Raw genomic sequence first — 20,450 nt, forward strand, 5'->3', positions numbered from 1 at the left:
CCAATCAAGAGAGAAAACTATACGTGGAGCTCGTCAAGGAGACCTCCAAAACCCTAGAGCTTGTCAAGGAGAACTCCAAACCCTGTTTAACCTAATTGAATACTTGTCTTTCTTCTATTTATCTACCCTCTAAATAGGATTTGACGTCATTTGAGTTTTAGGGCTTAAATTGACAATTCTGCCCCTACGACCTGGATCCTTACGCACTTAATAAAAAAATATACTTAAAGCAATATAAAATATAAAATTTAAAAGTAATTAACTCAGTGAGTCATTGTCGCCTCCTTTAGGTGACTCTGTGAGCTATTGAGTCTTCAACAGAAAACTCATTTATCTCACTATGACCAGATCGAACATATCACATGCAGTAAGTGTGGTTGGTCAGTACATGCATACACTGAAACTTACTCATTGGCAAGCTTTGGAGAGTATCTTAGGTATTTAAAAAGAGCTCCAAGCAAGGGTCTCTTATATAAATGTCATGGTCAGTTCAATATTGAAGATTTTGTGGATGTAGACTGGGCATGATCACCTGATGACAATGAGTAAAAAATTGAATGTTGTTGCAAGGTCCTGTGCCAAGGCATAATACAGATCTATGCCCCATGTAGTTAGTGAGCTTCTATGGATCAAATCGCTCCTTACTAAATTAGGGTTCCACAAAGAAGCATCTATGGAACTTCATTATGACAACTAGGTAGCCATCCATATTGCTTCCACTTCCACTTTTCAAGAGAAGACAAAGCATATTGGTAGCTTGCCATTTCATGTAGGAAAAATTACAAGCATGCATAGTATCTCCCAAACATGTTCCATCCCAGGAGCAGGTTGAAGATATCCTTACAAAGTCGGTCACATCCAAGGTTCATACCACACTATATGTGCCAAGTTGGGTATCTATGATATTTTCTCTCCCCCAGTTTGAGGGGGAGTGTTAGAAGATTAAATCTACATGTAGTGGTATTGATATAAAATCTCTTATTTTCTTGTCCATTTTCCACCTTCTTAGGGTAAAGGTTATTGATGTAATTACAATATTTTTCACTATTATAAATAGATGTTGAGGGGGAGGATTAGGCACATCACTCAACCTTAATCCTCTTTTCCCCTTTCTCAAACTCTCTCCAAGACATCCATCCCTCTCTCCTTCCCTTTCTCTCTTACTCCTCTATTCTCACTTCTCTCTTCTTCTTTCTCTTCGGTTTCTTCTTTGCTTTGACTGATCAGTTTACATTAATCATCTTGACATCTGAAATCCAACAAGACCCAACTTTATGTGAGCTTTCAGCCATTAGACCAGCCACAAGTGTACTCTTTTCAACTACTTAAGAAGAAGAATAATAACACAACTTGATATGTAGGGAACCAACTAGAGAAAAATACAAGTGCTGAAATCAATTAGATGAGCGAATTCGAGCACTTGTATGATAAATACACGAGTATATGAATATCATATATGAGCTAAAGAAGAAAAAAACTCAATGGCTGAAGACAAAACTTCACCCAGTGATGCCTTTGATGCACATGAAAGTTTTGATATTTGAATTGGAATTCGAACACTTGGAATCAAACTACTTCTGATTCAAGCGATAGGGTTTAGTGACTTTAAGAAGATGAAACTCCGTCAAATTCTACCAACTTGTGATTAGAATTCAAGGAGGATTTTTCAAATTTTAAAGAGTGATTTTATGGCATCAATAACATAGATATTTTAAGTCAAATAACCACCCAGCAAAAATACTCACTTTCATCCCTCTTATAAGTATCAAAACCGAATTTTTGGAAGAATTTCAACACTTGGCTTGGAAGATCAACAAGAAGACTTAGATTGATGATTTTGAGAATAAAAAAACATAAAAGGAATAACTTTACAGCCTGGTTTAATGACAAAGATTTGCTAAGCCTTTTTCAGCATGGCTGCTTCGAACATTGATGGAGAACATCCTTAGTTCATGCTCTTTTAGATTACTTTAGAGAAATTTTTTTAAAAAAGAAAAACCTAGAATCCTTGCTCTGGTACCATGTTAGATTCTAGGGTTTCTTACTTAGGGGGGGTTAGTCCACAATGAAGTGGAATAAATTCCCCCCGCATTACTTAGTTCATCCCACTTATGGCGTTAGTCCAGAATGACTTGAATTGAAGTGAGATAACACCATTTCATTCGCTCAAGCAAAAACGGGGGAAAGCTGTTTCCTTCCTATTTTGCGAATCATCAGCTTTCCACGTGCGACGCGTGTTGCTTCTTCCCTCCCCTCCCCCCGCTATTCTGCTCTCCCTCTCATCAGCCTCTCCAGACGATCTCTGCTCCCTCCCCGACCATTCAGCAAAGTATTTTTTCCTCCCTCTGCCCCCACCCCCGTCGGCCGTCCTCCCTCTGCCCCCACCTCTGTCGTAGAGCCCCTCGGCCTCCCTCTCTTCCCCCCTCCCCTCTCCGCGATCATTCAGCAAAGTATTTTTTCCTCCCTTTGCCCCCACCCCCGTTGGTCGTCCTCCCTCTGCCCCCCACCTCCGTCGCAAAGCCCCTCGGCCTCCCTCTCTTCCCCCCCCCCCCCCCCCCCCCCCCGTCGGCCTTCCTTCCTCCCTCTCTCGACCTCCGTCGCAAAGCACGAGAGACCAGAGCCCCTCGGCCTCCCTCTCTTTCCGCCTGCCCCCCCGTCGACCTTCCTTCCTCCCTCTCTCGACTTCCGTCGCAGAGCACGGGAGGCAAGAGCCCCTCGGCCTCCTGGCTCTTCTCTCTCGGCCTCCCTATTTTCTCCCTCTCGGCGCACCGTCGGAGCGTCGCCTCCATCGCCGTTGTCCGCCGCCGTCGCCGTTGCCCGCTGCCGTCGCCGTTGCCAAGCCCGCCGCAGAGGAAGACGAAGACGATGTTTAATTTTTCCTAAGGTAGGAAAAATTAAACATCGTCATAATTGGTTTAATTATCCAATTAATTAAACCATTATTTTTCATTTTTTGTTAATATATTATTAATTAATAATATTTAAAATGTATATTATGTTATTGATAAATTAATATATTTATTTATTTATTATGTATTTATTTATTTTTAATTAAAATAGTGAGTTTTAATGTTAAACTATATCTTATGTTATAATAGTCACACGTAATTAGTATATTAATTTATAATAAACTATAATCATTAATTGGTTTAATTATCCAATTGTTATAATTAATTAAACCATAATTATTGTTTTAATTTATAATAAATTATAATCATTAAGTAATATAATATAATTTTTCATTAATTAGGATATTAATATATTCTAATACTACACGTTAAATCACTTATAAGTGTAGTAACCACGCTTATTTTTTTTAATTATATGTTTAGGTATATGTTCTATTTAAGTATATTATAAAATATTACTTATTCTCTTTTTTATATCATATTTTTTCATTTAGGGGCACTAACACTGGAATCTGTTTTTCAGCCACTTGAACTCGTCTATACTAATACCCAAACATGAGTTGAAGTGGAAGCAATTCATCTTACGTCAATTCAATTTTCTACTTCATTTCCACTTCATTGTGGACTAACCTCCCCTTAAACAAAATTGAGGTGAAGAGGTAAGGAAGAAAGAGAAGAGAGAAGAGCTTAAATGAAGAGAAGGCAAGAGGCAATGAGCAAGGGTTCAAACAAGGAGATCTCAAGTATTAGCCGCCCCACTTCTCTGAGATGCCTTTATTTATAATTAAAGGTGGAAACCCTAACACAAAATAGAAAAACTTGAAACACTTATTAAGGGTGGGGGGGGGGGGGGGGTGGGGGGGGGGGGGGGGGGGGGCGGTGTGAAGGTCATGTAATTACATAGTTCATTTTACGTCTGTAATCGGTTCAAGTGAATGAAACAGTTAATTCACTGGAACGGTCTCCGGACTAAAGTGGGTGAATCAGAATTCCCACCGAAATCCTGGTTCATCCAAAAAAAATTTCTCCGGACCTCTCTCATTCATCATTTTCTCTCGCACCCGCTCTCGCTGTCGCCTCTCCCTTCTCCCTGTCGCACTCCATTCTCCTTGCCGCTCGCTCTCCCTCTCGCACTATAATTTTTTCCAATTAAGCTTTTGGACTTTATGAATTCACGGTGTCTTCGTCTGATTTCTCTCACGCTCTACTGCACGCAATTTTTATAACTCTCGCCTCAGTCCCAACGCTATTTTTGGTTCGCAGTGGTTGAGTCGGGAAGACGAGACAGCAGAATGAAAGCGATAAAGGTTTTCAGAAGGGACAGATTATGATGTCCAATGTACCTTTGATGTGAGGAAGCAAGAACCCCAAACTCGCAGAAAATTATAACAGGTTGTCTTTCAATGAACATTATAGTAGGCTGTCTTTCAACAGACCCTAACCCTAAGATCTGAATATTCGCTTCTGTCTCAATTTTTCCCACGCAGATTCTGATCCAGCTGTGTCTCCTGCACCAACCGTTGCGCCTATTTCATTGGTAAGCTCGTCCCAGCTCCCTTCCGTCTACTACGAGACCAGTTTGGGTTCACGATGAGTATTTCTGTTTCTTTGGAGAATTTGAATTTTTATTTTGTGCCGATGGATTTCTATGGGGGTGGCATCGAACCGAGCCGTTTCACGAGCTGCTCGAGCTCGGCTCGGTTTATCTGGATGTCGAACCGCGTTTTGAAGTTGATAGAGATGGACTTGGAGATGGTGAAGGCAGCTGTCAAGGAAGACACATTGCGGGAGCAGCTGGAGACCGCCAGGGCTCGTTGCAGGCAAGCAATTCTGTCGCAAATTCATTTTGATCGAGAGTCAGAATTTTGTGAAAGCTACAGAAAAGATTTGATAAATGTAAGATAATGTTCATCGAGTCTCGTCAGTTTGATTAACGTTTGTGACTCGCATCAAGGAACGGCCTTGATTATCATTTTCACTATTTCTCTAAAATCCCTTGTTTATGTCCGTTTCTAAATTCTTATATATTTTCTCTGCAGTTGCTCCCATCTAATGATTCTCACTCTGTTTAATTTTTTTAGTTTTTAACTATTCAAGCAGCGTTTCAAACATCGAAAGTAGGGGTTTTGCGTTCCGCTTCTCTCCAGCAAATTTGTCTTCAGTAAAAACTTGCCCTTATCTTTTTTAAGCCATTATGTTACTTAAGGGAATGAGTGCCATTACATTTTAAACTATATTAATTTACATGTCAAGCTTTTAAGGGATATATTACTCTTTTTACATGTTTGAACATTTTTCTATGCCTTGAGTATCGATTGGATGGACCGGAGTTTGTCTTTTGTTTATGGTCTCACATGGGTGGAATGAGGTTGAATTCACCTTAAAATTAAGGCAAAAAAAACTAATTAGGTTTTGGATTAGGAATGAATTTTCCAAACCTGACCTGCAACGATGAAGCGGATATATAAAACAAAGTAGGTGTGAAGCAAGTGTAAATCGAATTTGATTTATGGGGATGGGGCAGGGATAGGCTAGCTTACGGGGAAAAAAAAGGATAAGGATGGGTTAAGGGATAGATATAGGGTCGGGATTTCTTTCAGTTTTAGATTCAAGTCTTAAAGTCAGGGTTTGAATTTGGGTTCGAGTTTCGGTAAACTCGACTAGGGGTGGCACCAAGCCAAACCGGCTTGCAAATTTATATTGGATGTATAGTTTTTATTTGGGTGATTGCAAATTAATATTGATATTTCAATGATGTTTTTGTGTTTGATTATTGAATAAAGTTTATGCATAATTATGCAACTTTTATGAATGATTTTGTGCAAAGTGTATAGATAATTTTATATACAATTTATTTTGTCATGTATTTTATGCAAAGTTTTAAATGTAGATTGGAGCTCGAACTCGGCTCAAGCTCGAACTTGAACTCGGTTAAAATTATTGGGCATGAACTCAATTACAATTATAGGCTTGAGGCTAGGTTTGGTTCGAGTTCGAGTTCGAAATATTTAAATCAAACACGACTCGAACATAGGCAGGTTCGGGCTCAGCTCGATTTGATGCCACCCCCAGACACGACATTAAGTCTTTTGGAGCTACTTTCTGCCTTCATTTCTAATTAGACAACGTACTTGATTGTTGCAGAAGAAAGAGAACGTGATGGTGGTTAACTCATCTTGCAGTAAATTTTTCTTTCCTCTTTTTTTGTTATCTCTTTCTCTCTTACATGCTTAACAAAAAAAAAAAAAAAAAAAAAAAAAAAAAAAAACCTTCGAAGGCAGAAGGATGAACTTGTTCACACATTTCAATGTACTCATGCCAGGATCAGAATGAAACGAGGTCGGAGTTGCTGACCAGAATTCAAGGGGAAGTGAATCAATTCATGTAAAGCAGAAGCCTTAAGTTGATTTATAAATAAGTTGGGTTTTTATCTTCTATGTACTGTAGGATCTGCAAAATTGGCGGTCAAAGTTGGATTCACAAGTTAAATCTATCACGGTGTAAGTTTTAATTAATTCTTCTCTGGAATTTCTTTTCTAGTTCCAGTATAGTTATCACTGTTGAGGAGATGAGTGATTAGAAGAATTAGTCAAAACTCATTAAGAAATTATGCTTGCCAAATCAGAGGGTTAAGTTAAATTTGTCTCCTTGAGGTCTGCTAGCTTTGTTATTTTCTGAATTATTTTTCATGTTTTTAGGGTAATGTATGAAAGTTATTTAGCTGGTTTCTGAGGAAAATTTTCAACTTTTCAGCTGTTGCTAATATGTGTTGCAGAAAGCTATGACATTTACTGAAAAAAGGTTCACTTGATAGTGTGTTATCGGCTAATGACTTTTCTTTTGAATTTTTTCTTTTTCTTTTTGGAATGATGTTCTTGTAAATGCAAAAGCTTTTGTGGCTTCAAAGGCAGGCAAAATGTATTCTGTTGTTGTTTTCTACCAATCTATTGTGAATATGCTGAATGTTTGCTTAAAATCAACTTAATTTACCTAACTCTGCCAAGTTCAGTCAACTCTATTTAATCGTTTTGAAAATAATGTATAAGTGGTGCTTAGTAATAGTGAAATGATTATAGTCATAAAAAGAGTATTTGAAGCTTAGTAGGATCATAGCCAACATGCCTCCCAAGGGATAACAAGAACAACTAGTATATGAAGCTCAGTAGGATCATAGCCAACATGCCTTTCAAGGGATAACAAGAACAACTATAGTTGTTCTTGTTATACTTTGGGAGGCATGTTGGCTATGATCCTACTGAACTTCAGGAGGATAAGTGGTACCAAGTAATGATATATAGGTAGGAAAATGTATCTGTTGTTTCCCCTCTGGTTCAAAAAAAGGTTTTAAATGGGAACAGTTGGACTGTCTTTAACATAGCTTTTCAGTTGGTGTACTGCATGTTTCATTAGGCTGGCACTATTCTAGCTAGATGTTTATATCTTCTTTTGCCGACGGTAGCTCACCTTAAATTAGCAGATAATATGAATATGACATATGAAATGGACATATGAAAATTTTGATATCCATAATTTTGAGTACAATCTATAATTTTTGGGTTTATTGATTTCTCTTTCAATTACATTTTTCCCCTATGATGAGTACTCAGTTTTACCCCTAGGAGATCTATAGTTTTGAGTGTAATAAAAAATTGAGTTTATTGCCATTTCTCACTTCCATGCTTAAAAATAAAAAACTCCAAAGGCTGAAGGATGAACTCATTCACACATTTTAATTTACTCATGCCAGGATCAGAATGAAACAAGGTCGGAGTTGCTGACCAGAATTCAACGGGAAGTGAATCAATTCATGTAAAGCAGAAGGCCTTACATTGATTTATAAGTAAGTTGGGTTTTTATCTTCAATGTACTGTAGGACCTGCAAAATTGGCGGTCAAAGTTGGATTGCAAGTTAAAATTTCTCATGGTGTAAGTTTTAATCATTTCTTATCTGAAATTTCTTTTCTTTTGTGGTTTTTAATTGGGTTAGTTCCAGTCTAGTTATCACAGTTGAGGAGATGAGTGATTAAAAGAATTAGTCCAAACTCGTTAAGCAATTATGCTTGCCAAAGCAGAGGGTTAAGTTAAATTTGTCTCCTTGAGGTCTGCTAGCTTCGTTATTTTCTGAATTATTTTCCATGTTTTTAGGGTAATGTATGGAAGTTTAGCTGGTTTGTTAGGTAAATTATGTTGATTTTAAGCAAATATTTAGCATATCTCTCATCACAATAGATTGGTAGAAAACAACTACAGAATACATCTTGCTTGCCTTTGAAGCCCCAAAAGATTTTGCATTACAAGAACATCATTCCAAAAAACAACAAAAAAAAAAAAAAAAATTCAAAAGAATAGTCATTAGAAGATAACACACTATCAAGTGAACCTTTTTTCTGTAAATGCCATAGCTTTCTGCAACACGTATTAGCAACAGCTGAAAATTTTCAACTTTTCAGCTGTTGCTAATATGTGTTGCAGAAAGCTATGGCATTTACAGAAAAAAGGTTCACTTGATAGTGTGTTATCTTCTAATGACTATTCTTTTGAATTTTTTTTTTTTTGGAATGATGTTCTTGTAATGCAAAATCTTTTGGGGCTTCAAAGGCAGGCAAGATGTATTCTGTTGTTGTTTTCTACCAATCTATTGTGATGAGAGATATGCTAAATGTTTGCTTAAAATCAACTTAATTTACCTAACTCTGCCAAGTTCAGTCAACTCTATTTAATCGTTCTGAAAATAATGTATAAGTGGTGCTTAGTAATAGTGAAATGATTATTGTTATAAAAGAGTATATGAAGCTCAGTAGGATCATAGCCAACATGCAGTTGTTCTTGTTATCCCTCTGGAGGCATGTTGGCTATGATCCTACTGAGCTTCAGGAGGATTAGTGGTACCAAGTAATGATATATAGGTAGGAAAATGTATCTGTTTTTTCCCCTCCGGTTCAAAAAAATGTTTTAAATGGGAACAGTTGGACTGTCTTTAACATAGCTTTTCAGTTGGTGAACTGCATGCTTCATTAGGCTGGCACTATTCTAGCTAGATGTTTATATTTTTTTTGCCGACGGTGGCTCCTACACCTTAAATTAGCAGATAATATGAATATGACATATGAAAATTTTGATATCCATAATTTTGAGTACAATCTTTAATTTTTGGGTTTATTGTTTCTCTTTCAATTACAATTTTTCCCCTATGATGAGTACTCAGTTTTACCCCTAGGAGATCTATAGTTTTGAGTATAATAAAAATTTTGAGTTTATTGCCATTTCCCTCTTCCAAAAAAAAAAAAAAAAAACTCCAAAGGCTGAAGGATGAACTCATTCACACATTTTAATTTACTCATGTCAGGATCAGAATGAAACAAGGTCGGAGTTGCTGACCAGAATTCAACGGGAAGTGAATCAATTCATGTAAAGCAGAAGGCCTTACATTGATTTATAAGTAAGTTGGGTTTTTATCTTCTATGTACTGTAGGACCTGCAAAATTGGCGGTCAAAGTTGGATTGACAAGTTAAAATTTGTCATGGTGTAAGTTTTAATCATTTCTTCTCTGGAATTTCTTTTCTTTTGTGGTTTTTAATTGGGTTAGTTCCAGTCTAGTTATCACAGTTGAGGAGATGAGTGATTAAAAGAATTAGTCAAAACTCGTTAAGCAATTATGCTTGCCAAAGCAGAGGGTTAAGTTAAATTTGTCTCCTTGAGGTCTGCTAGCTTTGTTAATTTCCTTGTTTTTAGGGTAATGTTTGAAAAGTTTAGCTGGTTTCTGAGGAAAATTTTCAACTTTTCAGCTGTTGCTAATATGTGTTGCAGAAAGCTATGGCATTTACTGAAAAAAGGTTCACTTGATAGTGTGTTATCTGCTAATGAATTTTTTTTTGAATTTTTTTTTTTTTTTTTTTTTGGAATGATATTCTTGTAATGCAAAATCTTTTGGGGCTTCAAAGGCAGGCAAGATGTATTCTGTTGTTGTTTTCTACCAATCTATTGTGATGAGAGATATGCTAAATGTTTGCTTAAAAATCAACTTAATTTACCTAACTCTGCCAAGTTCAGTCAACTCTATTTAATCGTTCTGAAAGTAATGTATAAGTGGTGCTTAGTAATTGTGAAATGATTATTGTTATAAAAAGAGTATATGAAGCTCAGTAGGATCATAGCCAACATGCCTTCCAAGGGATAACAAGAAGAAGGCATGTTGGCTATGATCCTACTGAGCTTCCGGAGGATAAGTGGTACCAAGTAATGATGTATAGGTAGGAAAATGTATCTGTTTTTTCCCCTCCGGTTCAAAAAAAGGTTTTAAATGGGAACAGTTGGACTGTCTTTAACATAGCTTTTCAGTTGGTGAACTGCATGTTTCATTAGGCTGGCACTATTCTAGCTAGATGTTTATATTTTTTTTTTGCGGACGGTGTCTTCTACACCTTAAATTGGAAGATAATATGAATATGACATATGAAATGGACATATGAAAATTTTGATATCAATAATTTTGAGTACAACCTATAAATTTTGGGTTTATTGATTTCTCTTTCAATTACAAATTTTCCCCTCGGATGAGTTAAAAATTTGAGTTTATTGCATTTTCTCTTTAATTTACAATTCTATAAAGTTATAATGCAAAAAATCTATTTATGTCATCGTTATCGCTTCAAAAGAATCGCAAATCTCTCATAAAAGTTGAGCTAATTTATAATATAAAAAGAAGTGAAATAAGAACATGTTCAGGATCATTAGCTCAAGGCCCAATCAGCCAATCAAGTTGTCACCTATCCATGTTGTTTTAATACAATACTGTACGGTGATGTTATATCTTATCGGTGTATGGCCCAACGCCCAATGCCCCATGTGTTATTAATATATATTACGTAAAAATTTATTTTATGTTATTAATCAAATAAAATATTTATTTATTTATTCTATTTATTTTTATTACTGCATTAAATTAGTGATTTAAAAGTGATAATTAAAATATTATTAAAGTAAACATTTGATCAAGTATTTTTGTTTAATTATTCTATTTTTATGATAAAATATATCTTATGTTATTAATAAAATAATATTATATATATATATATATATATATTTTTTTTACTTTTTATTTATATATTTTTTATAATTAATTAGTGCACAATTAATTGTCACAAGTAATTATTTAATTAATTAATATATTAATATATTTTAATTATATATTAAATTACTTATTATTGTACTAACCATGTTTATTTTTATTAGTTATTTGTTTAGTTATATTATAAAAAGTTATTCATTCTCTTGTTTATATCATATTTTTTTCAGTAATCAAACTAAAAAAACATCACTAAGACTTTGGGCATATAGAGCATCAAATATTTTCTTTTGGAAATGATTAAATAGCTAGGTTAGTTCTTAAGTTATTGATTTAAATTCATTTTTTTATCAATTTTTATTCATTCTCAAATTTTATTTTTCATTATTTTTTAACAAGATTTTTTTTTCAAAAGTTAACATAAATCATTATTTAGTAGCCATAAATTATATAATGCATATTTAATCTTAAAATTATATGTCAACGGTGGAGAGAAGATAGGTGTAGTACAAATGCTATATTGTGAATTGTGATGAGTCAATTTGCTGGTTTTTAACTCAATTGACTCAACCCCCGAGTCTCTTTGAAACTTATTCTTGCAAACGTGTCCGTGATCTGGTCCTAAAGATTGAAAAAAATCTTAAATATTGCAGGTCGGTGGTTTTCTGTCTGATTAGTTAGTTGGGTTAGGTGCCCTAATAAAACTTCAATTTCCATTTCTGGTCCTTTTAAAAGGGCAGATTGACGCATCGGAAAATGGCAGATTGAACACATTTTGCAAGACAGTAACCTGAGTGCACTTTATTTTCTTTTATTGTCTTCTCATGGAGTGCAACAGGATTGCTGAGTTCTTGCATGGCAAGAGCATACTGGTTATTGGTTCCACTGGCTATCTGGCTAAGAGTAACTTCTCCTTCTGCTACAGAAGTTTTGTTGAATTCTTGCAAAGTTTACTTCTGGGAAACCTTCATTTGACATGTTTGTCGTGTAGTTTTTGTAGAGAAGGTGCTCAGGATTCAGCCTCATGTGGAAAGGATCTATCTTCTGCTACGAGCTCCCGATAATGTTGCAGCAGCACGTCGGTTGGAAACTGAAGTAAGAACGGAGTTGTTCTTCTTTCTGGGCTATTTTTATCTTCCAAGAGACCCTTCCTTGTGGAATTAATTTTTTTTTTTTTTTCCACTTTGCAGGTACTCAGTATGGATCTTTTTAAAGTGCTAAGGGAGGTGCATGGTTCAAGCTTTAGCTCATTCATTTCAAGCAAAGTGAGACCCATTCCTGGGAATATTTCCCAGATGAATATGGGGATCGATAACGCTGCTATTAGGGAAGAACTGTACAATGAGCTTGATGTGATTGTAAACTCCGCAGCAAATACCAAGTTTGATGAAAGGTAGAGAAGAGTTAGAAACAAAGAGAGGAAAGAAAAAAAAAAAGGGAAGCTAATTATTACTATCTTGGACGTATTTTGTGTAGGTATGATGTTGCTCTGAGTACCAATACCTTTGGTGCCAAGCATGTTGTAGAGTTTGCAAAGAAATGTGTGAAACTAGGGATTCTTCTCCATGTTTCAACTGGTAAATGCATATTTATTATACTGTCTCTTTTTCTTTCTATCACTCAGAAGGCGAAAATTGATCTGGTTATGCTTCTGTGTTTGAAGCTTTTGTTGCAGGGGAGAAGGATGGAGTCATACCGGAGAAATCGTTTGGCATGGGTGAAGCACTTAATGGAACATCAACTGTAGACATGTACGGAGAGCTGAAACTAGTCGAGACCAAATTGAAAGAATTGCATGACAAAGGAATCACTGAAGAAAGAAGTGCAATTGCTATGAAGGAACTGGGTTTGCAAAGGTGCTTAATACTTCAATAACTATGAGCTTATTATATTCAAGAAGTTATAAGCTGTGTGAGGGAAAACACTAAAAATGCTAATAACCTCTCATACTGGGGTTAATGAAGATGAACAGGATTTCTAACATGTTTATCAGCAGGAGACACCAACATTTGAAGCCATCAAACTGGTAGCTTGCTAGTTCTAATTCCTGTGGTGGAAAAACTTGTCTTTTCTTCTGATCTTTTCTTTTTCTTAAAAAAAAAAATATGATTCAATAAGGGAAGAAGAAAAACTCCTTCCTTTTGTTTGAATGTAAATTGCTGATATATTTGGAGCTCCATTTTTCAGGGCTAGAACGTTTGGTTGGCCAAACACCTATGTTTTTACCAAGGCAATGGCAGAGATGCTACTTGGGCACCTGAGGGATAATATGCCTCTTGTTATTGTGAGACCAACCATTGTGACAAGCACATACATGGAACCATTTCCTGGATGGATTGAAAACACTAGGTAAAATGAAGTTAGTCCAAGATTTCGTTACTAATTCCTGTCTTATTTCGTTTATTTTAAGAGTTATGATTGCCCTATCATCAGTATTACTCTGTTTAGAACCCCATTCCTAAAAATAGTTAGCAAAAATAAGATAATAATAAAAAAGCAAGTACTCCTTAAATTCAAAATTAGAAAATAGTTCTTTATAGAGTGAATATCGTCGAGCTTATTACAAGAATGACACATATGATTTTTTAACATTATGAGTTTTCTCAATGCAGAACTATCGACAGCATACTTGTGAGCTATGCTCTGGGAAAGCTCAAATGCTTCATAGCAGACCCGACAACAATTCTGGATGTGGTAAGGCAAAAACCTAATAGATGTAGTTTGGCCGCCGTGTTGGGTATTAGCTTATGGGAACTTCAACTTTTGACAGATCCCTGGAGATATGGCGGTGAATGCTATGATTCTGCTTTCAGCTGCCCACTTTCGCAAATCAACAGAGAATGTTTTCCATTTGTGCTCATCCATGAGGAATCCTCCAACTTACTTCCACTTCAGAGAATGGTGCTACCAGTATTTCTCAAAACAGCCACTCATTGGAAATGATGGACAAGCAATCAAGGTTTGCAAGATTGCATTGAAGACCACTATGTCCAGTTTCCACACATACATGAATTTACATTACAAGCTGCCATTACAGGTATAGATAATCATAATTGATGGCAACTGCTTGTGTAACATAGGTTTCGATAAGAAAGAATTACTATTTTGCCAGACTTCTCAATGTGTGTTTTTTTTCCGGTTTCTTTTAGGGTTTCCGCATTGTCAATCGAGCTATGTGTCATCTTTTTAGTTACCAATACAACAAGCTCAACAAAAAGTACAACTACGCCATGCGGGCTGCCTGGTTATACAAGCCTTACGTCTTCTTCAAAGGAAGGTTTGCCACATAACAACACCCACCACCACCCCCCCCCACCCAAGTCTTTTTTATCTTCTTCAAGCCAAAACTAATCTTGAGTTCTATGTTTCTGTCAATGTAGTTAATTCTATTAACAAGTATTTCGAAAAAGAAAAAGAAGTTTGCCATATGTAAACAAATAGCAACTTAGTAATGACAACTAATGACAAATAGTTCTATTTTAACTAAATGTAAATTTGGTAGCTATTAATTTGTATATTTTTCAATAATGACAAATAGTTCTATTAACTAGTACCACTTTAGTCTGAACTTGGTTATAATATTGAAACCACGTAATTGAGTTAAAGAATGGCCACATGAGAAGAAAATAGATGAGATTATCTGACATATATAATAGTTGGAACCATCCCTTATCTCATATGATTATTTTTTGCCTGTGGCAATCGTGAACCCTATAAAATGTTGAATAATAGGTTCAAGAAAATATTTGACACTTGGTTCATTTGGTTTAGCATCCTAATTTAGTGATCTTCTTAAACCGATTTGGGAAAAATGATCATTCATAAGTTTTGCTTAGCAGCATAAAGCGCATAACATTTAAAGTTTCAATTTAATTGTACGTAAATTGACTTTTTAGTAAATAGATTAAGATTTAGTTTGTATATGAGAGAAAAGAGCCTAGACTCAATGGTTAACTTTTGTTGTCACCCAATTTTTAACTATTTACAAAAAAAACTATTTACTTTATCATATTTACAGTAATATCATTATCTCCATTTTACCACTGGAAGTAATAGAATTAAGTAAAAAAAATATAAAAATATGGTATAGTAAATAAATTTATATTAGACCATGTATAGTTGATACCATGTGAATTTGACTCTAATCTGATCTGAAAATGACTAGCCAAGTTAAAAAACCTATTTTCCAACTAGCAAACCTAAGATATTTGTACTCACTAATCTATGTATGACTATTACTTAACATATAGTAGTTATGGGTATTTGTTGATGCTCCAAATTTTGAATGTTGAATTGATTTAAATTATTTCTTCCCTCTTTTGAACATTTTAAGATTTTGATAGTTATTAAAGTAAATTCGACATGCTGCTTACCCAATAGCTAATTCAATTGGTTAAAAGTCATGGCTAGATTTTCTTTACACATTAGCTAGATTACACATATCTTTAATTTATCTCTCTATTTTTTAGTAGCACTCATAGAGCATCAGATTGGTTGAAGTACTTGCTTATATTCTTAATTATGACAATTTTACCTTTGTTAGCAAGTAGACACTTAATATAACATTAATATACTTTTTTTCAAATGTAAACTACTAATGGCTATTCGACAAAAGTGAGGTATGGAGCCCCTTGTAACAATTACATGTTTTGTCGTCGTTGTTGTTGTTATTGTTGTTGTTTTTTTTGTATTTTAGTTGCTCCTTGCAATATTTAATCCATTCATTCATGTCCTTTATTTGGTCTTGAACAAACAAGATACATGATGGTAATAGTCGACTGTGTATGTAACAGATTTGATGATTCAAACTCAGAATGGTTACGCATGAGTGAAGATTCAGAAAGGTTGATGTACTATAGAATCCAAGATATCAACTGGGACACTTACTTCATGACTGTTCATATCCCTGGTGTTGTAAAATATCTTCTTAAGTGAATTATCTCTATAATAAGTGTTGCTTCTATTGAAGCTACTAAGCAGCAATAGTGAATGGTTGTATATTCATTCAAAAAACACGAAATCTTCAGTGTTGGCTGCACATTATGATCTTTTACATCTCAATTACTTTCAAATTTAGCATCATTTATTTGCCAATTACTCTTCTTTATACTACATCTCAAGTTGAATTCAGGATAAGGGAGATTCAACCTCAGTTTATCTCCTTGCCTAGCTTATATCGATACATCTAGCTAGAAATTTTCTATCACCAACACAAAATTATATGAAAATAGAGTGGAGAGAATAAATTTCTTGTAAGGGTTAGTTGCATGTACCAAAATATGAAAAAAAAAAATGCTTTGCTTCACCGAGAACTAGAAGAGAAGCTGAGGATACAGAAAGAAGGTAAGAAAACTATAGAAAGCACTACAACTTATCATCATCATAGGCAAAAAGATGATATGCAACAAAGCCAATAAAACCATGTGAAGATACACAAGATGTCTCTTTCCTCTATTTATAATAGGGGAGATGGAAGATGATAAACAACAATGAGACGTTCTTGAAAAAAATAATAATCAGTGTGTTTACCATGAGAGTGGTGGAGAAGATTAGTTATAAGGAAAGTAGCACTAAGGTTATCATTGTAGAGAAAGGGTTTTTGCTTGAGAGGTTGTTTTGTGAGGAGCAGGAGTAGTTTGGTTGATTTAACTTCTAACAAATTTGGCAATGGAGAATAGAAGGTGATGGTTGTATGAGGAGGGTTTCATAGGGGAGCTTAAATTTGGAGACGTGCCTAGAAGAGGTTTCTTCTTTGATTGGCATTGAGTGTAAAAGGAAGCAATAAGAAGGTAAGATTGGGAAGGATGAAGCCTTAGTTAATCCATGGCTAATTACCATGTGCACCACCTCTTCATTTGTAGGAGGGATACAATTCATTGTCATAGTGATTAGTTGATCATACTGCGGTCTTTATCCATTCAAGGGTGAACAAATTTTATAGGCATCTTGACCAAGGGATTAGTGACAACCTGTTAATTTTTCTGGATTCCATGGATTACACCATAGAGAAAAAGAGAGAAGGCATGTTGGGGAGAAAACAGGAGGAAGAATGAGGTTATGGACTTGTGTCTTAACTCTCCCCCTGAAGCTCTATTTATAAATGAATAAAGGTCCAATATTATAATTATGCCCTTCACCCTAGAAGAGTGAAGAAGAGACAAAGAAAATTAAACTAATTATATTAGTGTCATCTTTTTTAGATAACTCTCTATTTATCATCATGCCGCCACTCTTGGATGTGTGGTCCTTTTCCTTGGTCTATGGGCTTGAGTCCATCTTCTACCTCTCTTGGACATGTGGATATTCCTTGGTCGTGTGGGCTTGAGCCCATCTTCTAACACACCTCTTTTGGATAGGTGGGTCTTCCTTGGTCGTGTGGCCTTGAGGTCATCTTCTAACACTCTCCTTCAAATTAGGGGTGATAGAATATCATGAATGCCCAACTTCCTGCAAATAGTGGATAGGTTTTTCCATATAAAATAGTAGTTCATCATGTCTTCCAACACTCCCCCTCAAACTGGTAATCTCTTTGGTCTTTACCAAGAGACCCGGTTAGCATAATATAAAAGTCAGAGAAGAAAAGTCACTCCTAACCGTATGACAAAGCTCCATACTCCAGTCAAAATGGTCATAGTCTAAAATACTCTTCGTTCAATTTCAAAGGCGAAAAAGTAGCCCAACTATGGGGCACAAAGTCTACTCATTTTCTAAGGGTAACTCAAAAAATACTCTTGGGTGAATAATAGACTTGACTCTCATTGGATGTTTAGCACACTCCTATCTTTTGTAAGTGTGGGTCTATCGGTATTGCTCAGAAGTAATCTTAACAAATAATAAGAGGGTAATGGGGATTCACCGGAAAATAATATGTTGGGGCCACCATGTGCTTTTTTTTCTTCATCAAAATAACTATTGATAACAATATTTAGCAACCAATAAGTTCTTCAATAATAATGTCTCAGTCAAAGATACACAATAGAAGCAACGGATATTGGCCAATGCCCAAATAATACGTACCACATAATGAAAAATCCTTAATAATGACAAATAAAATAATCCATAGAGAATCCATGAGAAAGTTGTACACTAAATAATACGTTGGCCTAGTAATAAGCTATCAATTATCCAAGACAATAATCTAAGTCAATAAATGCGTCAGGCCGAGTCAAGAAATCAGGTTGAGATGGCCGAATCAGGCTGACCTGGACTCAGTTGACTCCATTAACCCTGCCAAAACAGCAAATAGTATAGTTGGCTGACTCGGTTTGAGTTGACTTGAGTTAACTCAAGAAATGGCTTAAGTTAGCACGGGCGGAACTGAAACGCTCAGGTCCAAGTTGACTCAGCAGAGTATGGTGCGGCTCGCCTGTAGCGAAATGAGTAAAAAATATAGCAGCGAGCAATAACAGTAGCAAATAAAATTTAAACTCGACGGATGCAATCAGAAGTTGTATTCGTCCTCCTGAAGCGGCAGCCAAGCTGGCGATAAAGACGAGCCAGAGGATTTTCTGAGATAAGAAACAACACTGGGAATAGAAAACCAATGATGCCGCAAGGATACGACCCAACGAAGGAGGATTTTCCAACAAACCAGCAGCAACGATCTAGCTGATAACGATGACAACTATGAAAATAAACTTTCGAAGATAGCAGAAAATCTCGGAGAAGTAGAAATAGAAACTATCTAATGTCTTCCTCACGATGCTAGCGATGGAATTCCTGAAATAAATCAATCCGCAGAGAGATGATTAAACAGTAACGCAGATAACTCAAAATTATTTTCCAGATTAACGAACAAAATTAGAGCAGACGAATGAAACTACCGCAGAACAGAGAAGCAATGTGAACCTTCCGAAGATAGTTTCCACTGATTGAGAGCAACGATTCTGTGGCATTGAGTCATGATCTTTCCGAACATAGTTGATAGCTAACGAAGACAACGGTGATGGCAAGTTCCATTGAAGACATCGATGGCAAGTTTGTCGCCGAAGTTATTTGCAGAAAGAGAGATCAGTCAGCCAGTAGTGCGTAAGTTATTTGCTGGCTGACAGAGGAAACAAACAGATTACCATCGATATGGTGATGCTATCTGCCGCATCTGCTGCCGGACTCGAAGGTCACCATCTCCGTCGCTAACATATCCGGCGTGCACGAGTACACGTACGTGTAATTGTACTTGCAGAGGGCGGAGCCGCTGCCTAAATGTGTCTCGGATGCGGCTTCAAATTGTGGGTCAAATGGTCAGTGACCTCTGGCTTCCCAATCATCACCTCACAGAAAATCGCAAACAAGACTTCGAAGAGCACCGCCAGAAGATTCACCTCGAACAAAACCATGGATACCAAGCCAGATCCCACGTCAATTCCTTCAACAAGCAGAAGACCTTCCTTTGGCTGCAACTCGAAGAATCCATTGTGGTGTTCAGCCAGCCAAAAACATCTCGGCGGCATCCACCCGCTTTCCATCCACTGTAACAGCCTTGGAGTTGGGCATTCCGGTGAGAATTCCGTCAATGTAGGACAGAGGGACCAGATCACTGGAAGCCATAATGTGCCACTGACTGGGAGGCAAGGAGTAATCTGATTGTTGAGAAGGCTGGTATTAGCTTCCATGATCTCGAATCGGATACCCAAGTAACCTTGGAGAAGCGTATTTATTCTAACAAGCATGGCTGCCTGAGTTGCCGCAGGCAGCAGCATGGGGCCGCATTCCGGCCCGGGCCAAAAATTCCAGCATTAAGGAATTTGTGATCAAAACCATCACTGCAAACTTGATCAGTCATTAACTCACATCTTTAATTAAAGTACTGATTCACAGCTACTTCCATCAGTAACAGAAGCAACGCAAAGCCATGATTGCCTCTTGCGTTACTACAAAGAGACAAAAGAAGATGGCCAAAGAGAAAGAAACCAGACTTGCAAAAACCACCCTCAGCAGGAAAAATAATTGAAATCCTAAAACACCATAGTTACGAGCCCTGAAAATCAATACTCTTATATCATATTGACTTTCAGTACTCCTTGGATTACACCATGGAGAAAAAGATGGATTACACCATGGGGAAAAAGATAGAAGGCATGTTGGGGAGAAAACAAGAGGAAGAATGAAGTTATGGACTTGTGTCCTAACCGTCCCATAGCAACTTTATTTATAAATGAATAAAGGTCTAATACTATAATTATGCTCTTCACTCTAGAAGAGTGAAAAAAAAGACAAGAAACATAAACTAATTAAATCAGTGTCATATTTATGAGATGACATTTTATTTACCATCAAGCCACCACTCTTGGATGTTTGGACTTTCTCCTTGGTGTGTGGGCTTGAGACCATCTTCCACCTTCCTTGGACGTATCGCCATGCTTTATATTATTTTACTAATTAAAATATAAATTTTATATTTTACTATAACAAATATAAGATAACAAAATGTATACTAAAAAAAATATTTTAAATATTAAAATATATTTTTCCAAAA

At 36.1% G+C, this 20,450-nt stretch overlaps 1 protein-coding gene, 2 long non-coding RNA genes and 1 pseudogene across 6 annotated transcripts; 3 read left to right on the top strand and 1 right to left on the bottom strand.

Annotated features, from left to right (window-relative positions):
* The first annotated feature begins 3,976 nt into the window (after positions 1-3,976).
* On the top strand, positions 3,977-9,833 carry LOC137950061 (uncharacterized). Of its 4 annotated transcripts, none has more exons than XR_011111917.1 (8): positions 3,977-4,301; positions 4,397-4,805; positions 4,991-5,070; positions 6,054-6,090; positions 6,232-6,409; positions 7,657-7,749; positions 9,256-9,348; positions 9,696-9,833. It is a non-coding gene; the product is annotated as an uncharacterized lncRNA (long non-coding RNA). The 4 variants fall into 4 exon arrangements; XR_011111919.1 differs by lacking the exon at positions 9,696-9,833 and having other exon boundaries at positions 6,232-6,248; positions 6,357-6,407; positions 9,256-9,678; XR_011111916.1 differs by lacking the exon at positions 9,696-9,833 and having other exon boundaries at positions 9,256-9,678.
* Positions 9,834-11,799: 1,966 nt separating this feature from the next.
* Positions 11,800-13,817, top strand: LOC137949392 (probable fatty acyl-CoA reductase 4; the record flags this gene model as incomplete). The annotated part of the gene is made up of 8 exons (XM_068795458.1): positions 11,800-11,878; positions 11,967-12,070; positions 12,166-12,368; positions 12,452-12,552; positions 12,639-12,831; positions 13,163-13,324; positions 13,588-13,669; positions 13,746-13,817. Coding segments are annotated over exons 1-8 (996 nt in total), but the record flags the coding sequence as incomplete, so codon positions are not given.
* A 2-nt stretch (positions 13,818-13,819) lies between these two features.
* LOC137949517 (uncharacterized) lies at positions 13,820-15,876 on the top strand. The gene is made up of 3 exons (XR_011111866.1): positions 13,820-14,012; positions 14,125-14,252; positions 15,769-15,876. It is a non-coding gene; the product is annotated as an uncharacterized lncRNA (long non-coding RNA).
* A 3,297-nt stretch (positions 15,877-19,173) lies between these two features.
* LOC137949393 (phenylalanine ammonia-lyase-like) lies at positions 19,174-19,757 on the bottom strand (annotated as a pseudogene).
* Positions 19,758-20,450: the final 693 nt, after the last annotated feature.

This window comes from Aristolochia californica, unplaced genomic scaffold (genome assembly GCF_029961685.1).
Source record: "Aristolochia californica isolate CCGP_79_NKW_82.1479 unplaced genomic scaffold, dmAriCali1.0.hap1 SCAF_14, whole genome shotgun sequence".
Classification (NCBI taxonomy): domain Eukaryota; kingdom Viridiplantae; phylum Streptophyta; class Magnoliopsida; order Piperales; family Aristolochiaceae; genus Aristolochia; species Aristolochia californica.